General features: G+C 38.8%; 1 protein-coding gene across 1 annotated transcript in view; it reads left to right on the top strand.

Annotated features, from left to right (window-relative positions):
• The window catches only part of BEGAIN (brain enriched guanylate kinase associated), a 151,515-nt gene that overhangs the window by 22,389 nt on the left and 115,085 nt on the right, over positions 1-14,041 (top strand). The window contains exon 2 of the mRNA XM_059474539.1: positions 12,777-12,805. Within this exon, the coding sequence (XP_059330522.1) occupies positions 12,777-12,805 (29 nt within the window). The remainder of the gene's footprint in view (positions 1-12,776; positions 12,806-14,041) is intronic.

The following is a 14,041-nucleotide window of genomic DNA, read 5'->3' as shown; positions in this document are numbered from 1 at the left end:
CATGCTTGCTCCTTTTTTATTTCACTCCTGCTCCCAGGGCCTCACCCTGAAAGATTTACTGCACTTTGGAGGGGTAAGGCACTCTTAGATGCTCTAAGGACAAGATAATTGCTGAATCAAAATCTCCCATAAGGGTGTGAGCTTTGGACTTCGCTTTCAAGATTTAAATTCTCTATTTCTCAGCATGTGCATAAAAAATTGTCAGAGAATAATCTCCTAATAAGATTCCTGTAGATAACCAGGGGAAGAGAGAGGAGCAGTCCTTTAAAATATTGCCCACTAAAATTCAGACAGTAAATCTTCTGTCCAGCAAGTAATTAAACACATAAATAGTCACATGAAGTTCACTGGGACTACTCATATAAACAATTATTAGTATAAGCATTTGCACTACTGGGATTTAGTAATGCAGATCTAATTAAACAAAACAAAAATGGTTAGCAACCCAAACTGGGTTGAGTCACTGTCAGAACTGTTGCTGACTAGTGCATTGTTATTCTGGACTGAAGATATAAACCAAAATTCATTCTTTCTTTCATTAGGTGTGGATCCCAATGTTTTATTTTGCAATATCTAGTGGCATTAACATATTTTAAGAACTATCAAAGAGAAGATTTTTACAGGATCTGTGGTTGCTAGGAGACTGCTGTTTCATCCTGCAAATCTTCCACACTGCAAAGAGCAAACTGGCAATAATCAGGGTTTTCCTGCCAGACAGCACTCAAACAACTGAAGTTTATGGCTTATTGTTTAAAAATTGTGATTTAAACTAAACTTTGTACAGCAGGAAAATTTAAGAGTCCTAGGATATCTCCAAGTAGGTATGTATCTATAATATGGCACCCTTAAATCCTTTTTTTAATCAATAGTACCTTGGGTGTCTGATATCTAGAATCTTGTTTTCAGTGTGGCGACAAGTCTTTGCCAGCATAGGAAGAGCTGAACTCATTTAAGTCAGTTCAGATGGAGAGTTTGGCCATCCCCAGGCCCACCATTTCCATTGCCTTGCAGGCAGACAATCTGCACCCTGAGCACCCTCAAACCACATCCTTTACCAACTGCACCTCTGGCACCTCCCTGGTTACAGCCACAGAAACAGGAGTGCATTGGTCTCCCTGGCACCCAAACATCTCAGAACATGTGCAGGCAGAGGCAGGGGTGCCACAGTGGAGTTTTACATTGACTCCATCTCTTAATCTTATCTGAATTAGAGGAAATATCCCATATCTGCTAAATCAGAGTAATTTATTGTGGTCATTGAGAGGGAATAGTAAGAATATCAGAAATCACTGAGGTTTATAATCTGGTGATTTTTAAAATTCTGTATTCTTTATGACCCAGGAGCTCTGCTAGGCACAAGATCGTGCTATTTTCAATGAAACAACACTTGTATTCAGATCTCTGTATCAGTTTTATGCTCTAGTGGATCACTGCCTTTAGCACGGTTTAAATAGGTATATGCTACAAAGGTATACACCTATGAAGAATAATGTCTATTTTCTCATTCATGACTTTTCAGTTATTCAGTGTAACATCACAATGTTAAACCCCAATCTATCGGTGATTGGAGCCAGCCTTTTTATGGATTTTAATCCTGATCCTATTTAACTGCAAATGCCTTCATTTCCCCTCATGCGCCAGGACAGAGCAATGTTCTGATCTGATCCTTCACTGTCCTCACCTAGCACATTGGCCAAACTCTTTTCTCCTTCAAAGGAGAGTACCAAGACAAAGATTATATGAAAGAAAGTGCCCATGGGGACAAAAGGGGCAGGAGAGAGGAAAAAGGGTAAAACATTAGCTGAAGTCACATTGTGGGTGACTGTCATTCCTTTCAGAAAAAACTATAGCTTCCCTCAGAATCTTCTGATAATCTTCTACTTACCCTCTAATGATTCAAACTTGGATTGTAATTATATTTAAGCACTTTATAATTTCAATCTAAAACCTGACAGTTCCATGCAATTACATGTCCTAAATGTGGGATTTGTCCCCCACTATGGTAAGATTATATAGTAATAGTAGCAATGAACATGGCTGAATCATTGACAAATTCAACCTTAACTATCTTCTTGTGCTTGCCTTGACAACTAGACTATTGAATTCCAACAGTATGAAAATCTAAAAATAGCACTGTGTGAAGAAAGACTGCAGGCAAAGCCACTAGATAATACAAGCTCAATGCTTCTGTGAAATGTGACACGTGCAAAAGCCAGATGTAATTTTAACAATACAGCTTCCTTTTTGACAAAGGAATCTCCAGAGTCTGATTTAATGTCTCCACAGTAAAGCCTAGCAATTCCACGTTTTGTGTAGGAGTAAGAACAGACTTCTTTAAACTCCCAGAAAAGAACCCCTGAGAAGAATACTAATGCACAGTGAAGTGAAAATAAAAAAACCTCTGATGACCCTGTAGCAATTAAGACACCATCCAAGTCCAGCATAAAAGTTATCTTGTATTATACTTCAAATTATTACGGTGACACCAGTGGACTCAGCAATGCTGACACACACCAGTAACAGCATGGCTTTGCAGAAACAAAAATCACTACAGCTTAGGAATCTATTTCCTAGACAATATTGGAGTGGGAACCTGCCTGGCTCATGCAGGAGTGCAGAGGTAAGCTGGAAAAAGGAGTTTTCTTACTTTCATACCCTGCTAGAATGTACTAAATAGACAGATGAAGTAGTCAGAAAATTAGTTAAAAACTTGGGAGAATAAAGTTCAAGTCTCTTCTGCCTTTTAACTGACACTGCCTGGCCTTGGGACTCCCTTAAGGAACTTGAGCTTTCTTTAAAACAGGTACATCTCTAAGCCCTATCTTACCTAGCAGATTATTTGATGGTAATTAATATTCACCATCTTAAGGCTCTAAGTGAGTTATCCATATAATTACATCCATCTCTAATATAGATATATATTAGGAATATATGATGACTCCTCTTCTGGGCCTCCATGTGGATAGCAGAAGACACTACAATTTAACAGAGAAGGACTGAGATATGCCTGTTTTACAGGAGCATAATTTGCATGTAGCCTAACACAACTGAGGGCACAAATGTACAAGGCAGGTTTTGCACTGCCATAAAAAGAAAAGCAGCATCAACCAACAGCACTTCTAGGAATATGATCTGTTTGCTTCCCCATATTTATATTTTCCTGGCACATAAGTCAAAGTTGTGACTAGAACAAGTTCATTTCATTTGAGTAACATCCTAATTCCCTTCCAGTCTGCTCTGGCTGTGGGGAGACTATTTTTATCTTTTGGGAAGTTCCTATTCCTTTGGTGAAGACTGGTTTGAAGGAGGAAGATCAAAGTTCTCCTTAGCATTATTCTCTGGCCTCATTCTTTTATTGCTTAAGTAAAGTTCTCCTAAACAATTACAGGCAAAAATCCAAATGATCCATCACAGGCTGGGGCTTTTTATTCCCTGGAATTACTGTTGTTCCAGAAATAGATGTAGCACCACTGGTATGACTTTGAAGCCCCACTCCTGTTGGTTGGAAGTAGGATGAAAAATAAGGTGAATCAATAAACAGATACTGTTTTCCACCAGTGTTGTGACAGGAGAAGTGAAAGCTTTGAAGTTTGCCTTTGTTTTGAAGGAAATATCTGTGACACTGCCTGGGTATGTTGGTGCACCTTGTTTAGTTTACTCTTGCCTGTCCATAGACAAGTTCATAAGTGACAAAAGTCACAAACACAAAAGTCCTACTTTTAGGAGACCTGCTCAAGTCCCCAGTGTACAGGTCCCAGTGGTGCCTTGGGAACTGACTCATGTCAAAGGCAGTAAAGCAGAGAGAAAACTCCATTTGTTGTAAGAAAAATTTGCACTGATTTGTATTGGCCTCAGTTCATGGACTCAGAAGAGTCAGGAAAACCATAAAAGGTGTCTAGTCTGCCCTCCTGCCCCAAGAAAGGAAAGTTGTTGGCAAATCCTTCCAGTCTTTATGGAACGTGCCACAGCTATTATGGGAAATCTCCTCAGCACATAACTATCTCTGTGATTAAAATAATACCTCTAACGCTTTCTCTACATTTTTTGTCTTCACTTTGAATCCATGATTTCCTATTTAATCCACACTGAAAATGAAAAATGGTAGATTTCCATTCTCTACAGCCATCTTTACCCTGTTTGAATAACAAATATCTTTATTCATTGCAATCTTGGTTTTGGTATGCAGTTTTTTGGTTTCCTAGTACTCTGGTTGCCCTCCTCTGAACTTTTCTCTTAGGGGTGGTTCTGAACACAGGGTACAGAACTAAGGACAATAACAAAACCTAAAGGTGAAGTTTTGTTTAACAGGTCCCCATATGATTACTTTTATCACCTGGACAGGTATGGATGCAGTTAGAGCACAAAACGCATGTTTTGTAACAAACAAAGTTCCACAAGCGTAGGATGTATGAATTTTGCAGTTCTGCTCCCACTCCATCTCTCGCTCCCACTTCCCATCTTCAACATTCATGAACAAAACATCCTCACTATGCAGGGACATATGTAGAGATACAAAGATGCAAATACAGAAGTTCATAGGAGCAGCTATGTCAGAATTCATGTGCCACCCATGGTGAGCCAAGCTTTGGTCCCACCCGGTACAAATCCACACCTACCCAGGCAGGAGTCAGTGCACCAGGACATTGCAGTTACTCCTGACTGTCTCAGACACCACTTTTTATTATCTATTGACAAACAGGATCTTTTAAAATGACAAATGTTGTGGCTAAGTGCTTTAATATCACGTGTGTAATGGCAGTTACCACAGTCTGTGTTACAACAGCCACATACGTGTGCTGGCAACGTGCAGTTAGCAGTGTTATGTATTAGTTTAGGAGACACAGACCCCATTTAGTCAACTAGATTGCATTTTACTCTTTCTCAGTCTCACATAATGTATTTACAGCTACATTGTCGCTGGTGGGGTCGCATTGGATGGGACTGAAGAGTTCAGAGGATTGGAAGCAGTGTGGCTTCACCTCACTATTTTAATTTTTTTTTGACGTTACTGCATCAGAGGATGATGAACAACTCTGAAGAAAACAGTTCATCAATCCATGGTCACAAGTGCTGCTGTGTGGCTGCACCCTAAAGGAAACAAAACCACTGCACAGATCTGTGCCTACTCGTGTTGGTCAGGTCATGGAACATTTCCTTTTCAATTTGAAGAGTTTGCACAGCTCCTAGCACTATGGATCCTCATCTCTGCTGATGACTACAAGGACTGTTTTCATAAAAACCAAGCATTTAATCGTAGTAGTTACATGCACAGATTCAAATAATCAGATTGAGCAAAAATGAATTATTTAAGTGGAGTCTGAACTATCATTTTAAGGTAGTAAGCCCACTGTTTTCAATGGTCTTTTGCTCAGGTTTCCCAGTGACATGGATGATTTTCCCAGTGACATGGAGAAGAGGTGTAGCTTCTTTTGGGACCATTTTTTGGGAGAAACGACAGCATTCATGCTACTTGGGGGTACTGGGTATGACAGAAATCAGCTTGACTCATTGAAACAGCCATTTAAAAGCAGAACCTCCAGTGATATAAATCAGCAAGACTTCACTTCAGTGGAGCTCTGCTAATTTACCCCTGCTGGGAATGTGGTTTTGAGACTTTACAGAGTGAAAAAGAAACTAAGGAAGCAAAATAAAGATTCTAAAATATTAGGAAATAAAACAGCTTGAGAATGCAATGTTTTCCCCACCATGAAAAGAGAAGCCTTTAGGTTACAGTTTGAATTTAATATGTTGCTATTTGATACATGTTCACACATGCAGGATGTGTCATGGAGAATTTAACTGCCTGTTGTGAGAAAAATTCCCAATATTTCTTTTTATCTTATTTCTCTTATGGTTATTTCCCAGTCTGTTTCAGCCAAAATTCAGTGAGATCAGACCTTGCTAATGATTTTTAGAATATAGTGATAAAAAGGTCTTCAGCTATACAGACAGAAAAACAAAAGCAAAAAAGAAAGAAGGAAGACCTATTGTATGTTGAAGGTCAGACAGAAGGTCAGAATAACTTAGATCTTGTCCAGTTATTAAGGAGATACTCTCCCTCATCTTTCAGTATGAATGATAGTGAACAGGGAATATTTGGAGGATATCTGAAGAAGGATGAGGAAGGTTTAACAGAAACCATCATAAGTAAGGCAAATTACTACTATTCACTCTGCTGATGTCAGGAATCCTGCAGTAATCCCCAGTCCAAAATCTCGCTCAATTGACACATGAATAGGCAAGCTCAGAAGCAAACCTTTTCTCTGTGTGCAATGGTACAAATACATCCTAAGTGGTGAAGAGAAAATGTAACATGAAGTGAAACGAAGGCTTCGTGGTCAAGCAACTTGAGCAATCAAGGATGAAGAGAGGTGGCATAAAACATGACAATTTTTGCAAAAGTAACTTTTTGTTAAGAGAAGCAATTTCACACGCGGGGAACAAGTCATGATCTATCTAGATTTGCACAAAGTAGCTCATAAAGTGCGCAGTTGAGAATTAGTGTGTAAAAGTTATAAAATAGAGAGTAATTCAAGATGATTAATCTGAATGAAAAGCCTATGTAAATGTTAAAATGGAAGACTGTAATGTTGGAAAGGGATTATTGGAATTTTCAAAGAAGATTTTTAGACATATTTTGTTTCAAATAATTGTTAGTGACTCTGAGCCAATAAACAGGTTTGCCTAAATAATAAAGGCATTTCAAGGTATTGACAACAATTAGGAAGCTCATATAAGAACTGGTTTATTTGTAAGCAGAGCAATGGAATTTTAACATAACAAATCCACATCAATACTTTATTTTGTGGAGCTCATAATTTGCCAGCAGCAGATAAAAAGAGATCCAGGTCTGTTGTTAGACAATAAAACATCTGTGAGCCTCAAATGAGAGAGAAGCACAAGAAATCTGAGACAATCCTGAGATGCACTGCAGATATATTTTCTTTAGAGTCACTGAAGCATACATCCACCATACAAGGTACTGCCAAGGTGCTTTGTACGTAATGTATATTCTGATTACTCATTTTCAAATCAGATTTGAGGTAATTTGGAACAGATCCAGAGAAGGAATACTGAAATGACTGAGGGAAAGGAATACAATCTTATGAGAGCAGCCAGAGAATCACATCTTGTTTTCCTGCTTAGATAAAACGTCTCTTCATAAATGTGTATGGGAATGTAAAAACAGGGTGGGAGTAATAAGCTTTAAACATAAAATTGGTACAAGATCAAAGAGAGAACCGGTCATACAAAATTTAACATGGTTAAAATCACCCTCCAATTTCAATCAATTTAATAATGTTCAGAAAAAACAGGATAAATCTGTTTCAAGATGGATCCCAGCAGCCTTATGAACATTGCATGACGGAGTACTGGTGTTCTGGTGCAGAGTAAAAATTCTGGGTGTTGAACCTAATCACCTGCTCTAAGAAGACAATTTAATAAAAAGACAATTTATCTTTTTGTTTTCTGAGTTAGGTCCATTTGTCCATAGCCATATTTTTGCTGTTTGCAGTTTGTCCCAAACGTCTGAGTTTTCATTTGTAACTTAATGTTACTGTGGAGGATTTCTTCTTTCACCCCAAGAAACACCGGAATGTGGTCCCAGCTAGAAAGAGAATCCTGGGAAAGTGCAATGCTAATCTTGGTGGTGTGGAGAGATTTGTTATGACTTACTTGTGGTTGGTAAGTCTAAATTGGTTGGCAAATGCTTTGCCTTGTGTCCAACATGAAAACCCTCCACAGCTTAATGGAACCCTCCCATTATTTCTAATACGTGTGACATTCCTCTTCCCAAGATAAAATGTTTTTCATTCCAGTGGCTCCAAAAAGTTCAATACTATGGAAAGAAAAAAGGCTGTTATCCTTGGCAGCTTCTGCCTTCTTCCCTCAGTGTTAAACCTCTTCATGTTTCATACATGAAATACCTTCAGATGAGCAGAGTGGAGGTGCTTTATGGCCCATGGTGTGGACACATGCTTTCTGAGCAAAATATCTATTATAGTGACAACTGTGGAGACTTGGAATCAATTTTCTATGTACCTCCATGAAAATTTCAGGAAAGAGTTTTACAGGAAGATGATCCTTCTTTTGTAAACATCTATCAGATACATTCAATACAATCAAATGCAAATGGACACTTCCTCCAGCTCTTTTAAACTTTCTATAGATTAAATTTTACTCTTTCTTCAGGCATTGCCTGAGTGGTACTTTAAAGCCAATAAAAGAAATCTCTAAAAATTGATTAACATCTAATTAAAGATTGATCCTATCAAATTATGTAGTCTGTAATTTTTATTAAATCCAATCTTTAACTCTTGTCCTCTGTAGGAAAAAAAAAGGAAAAAGGACCATAGTTTCTATCAATAAAACTTTAGTACAACAGGGAGCAGAAAAGAGTTTTGAAGTAATACATTTGGATTGAAAACATGTGACAGTCTACAAATGTGCCAGAAATCCAGACAACTTTTGTTGTGAATGAGCTCTCATTTACAGCTTTCCTCAACAAAGAAATAAAAGTAACTTCCACCATAATAAACAAATCTGAGTGAACAGTAAGATTAAATGAGTGGCAGTAACTTCCTGCTACTCTTTCTTTTCTGGTACCTCTGGTAGCAACAAGCCAAAGTGCAACTCCAAAGTCACTGAACACAGTGGGAGGACTTGGTGAGCACTGAGCCAGACCCTGGGTCCAGTCCCTCCCTCTAAAATGAAAAGCTTTTCCAAGAAAACATAAGCTAATAAGTAAAATTAAAAATTCACCTCCAGGGTACTTTTTTTTCACACGTACATTGGGCAGATGCAGAAGGATGAAAATTAACCTCAATATCTTCGAGGAAGGAAATTCCTTTAGACATCAGAAAGATCTAAAATCCCATGATTGCTTATCCCTCAAAAAGGTATCATAAAGGAAATAAAGCATAAACACAATGTGAACTGAATAGAATGATGGATCATCGGTATGACTTTTTCATTAAAAAATATTTAGGTTCAATAATCAGTACTATAGAGCCTGATTATATAAAAAACCCAAATAACTAGATCACTACACTAAGTTTTATGTATGTCAATGACTAAGAATGAATATTCTTAGTCTTGACTTTGCAAATGACTTTGTTCTCAAAGAATATCAAAGAATGTCAACTTGCAATCTGGAATAAGTAAGGGGTGGGGAATTATATTAAAAAAAATAAAATAAAAAAAATAAAAGAAAGAAAGGTAACTGACTTCTATTTCAATATCTGCTCAAAAATGTACTTTTAAATGTTTAACACTTCCAAAAAAGGTGAGTCTTGGTAGTTGTTTGGCGCATCACCTTTGCTTCCTTCAAACACTTGGAAAAAAAATCAGGTTTCTATTAATATTATTAGTCATTGCCCAAAAGTGCTTCTAGGGATAGTTGCCACGCCATGTCTTTAAAAATTAAAATCTTCAAACCTCAGTATTTTAAGTCTCAGTATTTTAAGTAAAGAGACTGTATATAGAAATGTAGCCTATTGAGTTACCCAGACCAAACTTTTTATTAAAAGCAAAAATTGTTATTTTTAGGCTAATTAAATAAATTCTTTAGTCATACTGCTTTGATATTGAAAAAAAAATCCCATGTAAATAAATCACATCTGATATTTTTATAATTAAAGGTAATTACTGATCTTAATTTAAAATATTTAATTGAAAAAATCACACAGCTTCAATCACTGCTCAGTTTAGGCATCAAGAATCACTTGAAATGAATCAACACACTAACAAGCAACAATTTATGGATGACTTACCATTAAGGACATTCTTGCACCAGCCTTTACTTCAGTCTATCTGCTTAAAATAGGTCCCATAAGAGTTTGAGGACAAGATTTGTCCTTAAAGTGGCCAATTCAGAGCTGTTTAGACTATATTATTGAATCAGTTCAGGAAGATGTTTCAGATAGGAGCCTTCATAGACAGCAGTGGGAGGATGATGCCGCCTCTAAAATTCCACAGGCTAAATCAATGGCAGGGATCTGGCTAGGAGCAGCAATCTTGCCTTAGTAAAAATGTCACCTTGTAATTACAGAGCTTTTTCAGAAAACCACAGACTTTTGAAATAGTTGTGAGTTGTTTAGGCTTTTTGGGGGAAAAAAAAAAAAAAAAAAAGGAAAAAAACTAAATGTAGAGATAAGGACGAAATGGGAGAAGAAGAAAAAGGAAAAAATGGGATAAAACATTACTTTTGTAAGGGACACAGCTATCTGGGAAAATAAACTGCTTGGGATGAAAGCTATGTTTCTACAGATGCTCCTGTCCTTGTTTTCACCACTTTTCATATCAGTTACACTCATTTGACCCCCTAGGCTGAAAGCCAGGGCAATCTGCTGAAGAACATCCAGGCTCTAGTCCTGTCCTGTGCTCCAATTTATTTACTGGAAATGCATCCCTGTCAAAAGATGCAATGGAGCATTGCAGTGCTGCAGCCCAGAGAGGTCTCTGACCTGGGGCAGAGCATCCTCCTTGGGGAGGATTGATCTGACCCCAAAGTTTCCACATCAGAGGGGAGAGATAAATACCTTTACTGCACAACCTGCCAGGGAAAGGCAGAGTAGAACATCCTCAATGGTCCAAAGGAAAAATGGCCATATTACATGGTACAAAGAGCTTTCACTGTGAGAGGTAAAAAACCCACCCCTACCAGGGAAAAAAAAAAGAAAAAGAAAAGAAAAGTAATTGCAGCTTGGTTTAGTTTTCTTGTTTGAATTGGTGTTAGGCATTTGCTGAGCTTTTTTCTCCCTACTAATTTCCTGTCAGGATTGGCAGCCAATGACTCACTTGCGTTCACAGATGAGTATCACCAAAACATTAGTCTACAGCTCCTCTTCTCAATACTTTGATTTAATCACACAAAGCAACCCCCACACTGACCCCAGGAGTGCAGCATTATTCAAAGCACTAGGCAAAAGCAAGGCCAGGTGTCTTCCCTTGATGGCTGCAGATATTGCCATAATAGAAGCTCTGAAATCAGGTATTCTAAGTACTCTATCTGCACAGCAACTCCCGGAGTTCATGGCAAAGAAATAGTGAGCAGCCATGCAAAAGAACTGTCATCTCCCCAAGATTTAAAGGAACATGATGAGCAGGGCTGTGTTGGAGAGCTCATGTCTGGAGAGCCAAGCTGGCAAACCAGTGGGTCTGCCATAGATTCTCATGCCCAGGGAGAAAGCCTCTGTGGTTCATTTTCTGATCAGCAATGTTGAATCTATTTCCTGTGCACTACAGAATATGCAGGATTCAATGGACAGACACAAATTAGACAAAGCAATTATGGGTCCTTGGGTTACATTTTTAATCTCAAGGTTCCACACACAACCTTGTGTTTCCAGCACAGCAGGTATGCGATACATGTTTACATAGCAAGGACCATGTAATCAAGCATTATAGATGTTACTGAGAAAATGAGGAGGGTTTTTCCTGCAGCTGGCTTCTTGCCTACCAAGTTATGGTGCATGGCTAAAATCCTTAATGTTTGACATCAGAAACTGCCGTGCAAACACCAACCTGACTGACAACTTCTCTAATGGGCAAATCAGAAGTAAATGAGAAAAAGGGAAGACAAGTGATGCAACGAAGAACCAACAATTTGTCATTTGGGATGTTTTATTAGGCAGTTTGACAAATTTCCTGCTGGTTAACTGATTAAATTTACATTCTCTGTTTTTAATCTTTAATTTATTTCATACTCAAATATGATTGTTAGCTATTAATCAATAAGGTTTAAAGTGCTCATGATTAATGGCCAATGCTTTCAGTATAAATAAGAGATTCTGTGATGCTGGGATTTATCTGGCTCTAGAGATTGCAGGATTGCTCTGAGTGCTCATTCCTTAGTTACAATAAAGCGGGACTGGGAGAATTGATGAGATTCTGCGCCAGTGCTGTGCTGAAATGAAACGGGAACAGCTATTTAGGATCTGCACGAGATAATGACAAAAAAGAAACCAAAGGGTTAACAAGACTATGCCAACAAGTAGCGCTGGAGAAATTAATGAATCTCCGGGCTATAGACAAGCAGGAATTTACAGCATCTGTATGGGGAAAAGGACCGAGGCAGGTTGATGGAATGAGCAGGCAGGGCCGTGGGGATCTGTGGGGTGCGGGCAGAGCCGAGCATGGGCCGGGGGCAGCGGGAGCTGCAGGCGGGGCAGCGGCACACGAAGGGTTAACCCGGCGCCTCCGTGCATTGAGATGCTAATTGTCAAGATAGTGCATTACTTGAGGAAAGTAATTTGATTACTCGAAACTCCCACGAAGGAGGCGAGCTGGTGTCCTTCCATCTGTCGGGCTCAGCGCAAGATGATGAATTGAGCTCCGAATTCACGTGTGATGAAGTCACTGTCAATCCCCGGCAGCCCGGCCCGCTGCCATGCCCACCGCGCCGAGGGTAGCACCGCAATTCAACTTTCCCTGGGAAACCCAGGAGGCTCACTAACCTGTTACTTGCCGCTGCTCGCTTTTGGGCTTTTTTTTTTTCTTTTTCTTTTTTTTTTTTTTTTTTTTTTTGCCCTTTCTCCTTCTTTATTTTCCCCTCCCCGTTGTGTGGCTCAGCGCTACAACTGAGTCATTCGGTGCCCGTGGCCGTGGGCACGCCGGGCTCCGCTCCGCTCCCCGCTCCGCTCGGCTGGTGCAGATGCGCGGCCGGCTCGCCCGCGCCCCGCAGCCCAAGCGTTCGGAAAGCCTTAACTATGCATAGATCTGCGGAGTGAACGTCTGCTCTCATTCACTTGCTCCTGTTATTTGATTTCTTGTAGGCCTCTGCGGCAGAAATGGAGAAAATAAGGTAAGTGAGACAGTTTATTTACATCTCGTTGTAGAGGAGAAATGTTCTGTTGCTCAATGCACAATACGGGCTCTTGGAAAATGTCTTGCTTAACGCGATCAGAGTAGAATGCTGGATTGCATGATGATGCAAGGCGAGCTGTGCTTTAGAGACAAAAGGAAAGGAATGTGGTTGTTCTAGTAAATCTGTTTTGCAGGGATGTCAATTCAGAAAGCATGTTTTACACACAAACATGTTTTATTGCCAGATGCAGAGCGTATTTGATTATATAAATGTTGTAGCCACTTGTCCATTTACTGCAAGAGCCTGCCATTCCATTTAATGAGCAAAGTGGATCAATAATTCATGAAAAAGCTGAAGAAAATATAGGCTTGACTTCAAAGCATCTAATTAATGTGGTTTGTTTCAATATAGCACTGTAACATTGGTGTTCGATTTTTGTTTTATATTGTATACCAGCCAGATAAATCTCGTCTCCTCTGTGTTTAAAATGTTGTCATACTGTACCAGTTTCTCAGCACATCTCTCTGTTTTAAGCAAAAGGAGATGGGTTTTATAACATAAGTTTTCCATCTCATGTCCTAGTGCAAGTCTGCTTTGGGGGGATATTGTTTTTGTGTATGTTGTTGAGAAAGAAAGAGAAAGCAGAAAGCATTCTAGCCCTTTTTAAGAAATTAATTAAAAATTAGTAAAACCTTGTCTACTAACACATTGTCAAAGTGATAGGTAAGACATTAACTTTTTACTACCCTTTAAATACTTTATGGAACTTCTTTTCATAATCAAATACACTGGCCATGATCTTACTTAGTTTTATTGGACAAGCCTAAATTCCTTCTCTGAATCTGGTAACTGGTTAGTGACAACTCTTGTCCAAGAAAAACTTTTTAGATTCCTTCAGTTTGGAATGGCTATCCTGAGTTATTAGAAATGCAGAAAAGTTCTGAAATTCAAGAAATAGCTGGGCAAATGAAAAACAACAGAAATTTGATCAAGTGTTTAATGAATTCTGGGCTGGAAACAGAATTCTGTTTTTCTTTTGAGGCAAAGGAGGTTAAATCTCTTACAGCGGACGTGAAGCTGCATGTCCAAAAGTTACTAAGAATGTATTTTTAAAGCACTAATACACTTTTGTAGAGCCTCACGACAACAGAAGTATTGTAACTTTTGTGCTGAAAGAAAAACACTGTGCAATGTACTATGGATTTTCATGTATTTAAGTACTATAATGTTGAA

Source organism: Ammospiza nelsoni, chromosome 6 (assembly GCF_027579445.1).
Source record: "Ammospiza nelsoni isolate bAmmNel1 chromosome 6, bAmmNel1.pri, whole genome shotgun sequence".
Classification (NCBI taxonomy): domain Eukaryota; kingdom Metazoa; phylum Chordata; class Aves; order Passeriformes; family Passerellidae; genus Ammospiza; species Ammospiza nelsoni.
This window is presented reverse-complemented; position numbering and strand designations above follow the sequence as displayed.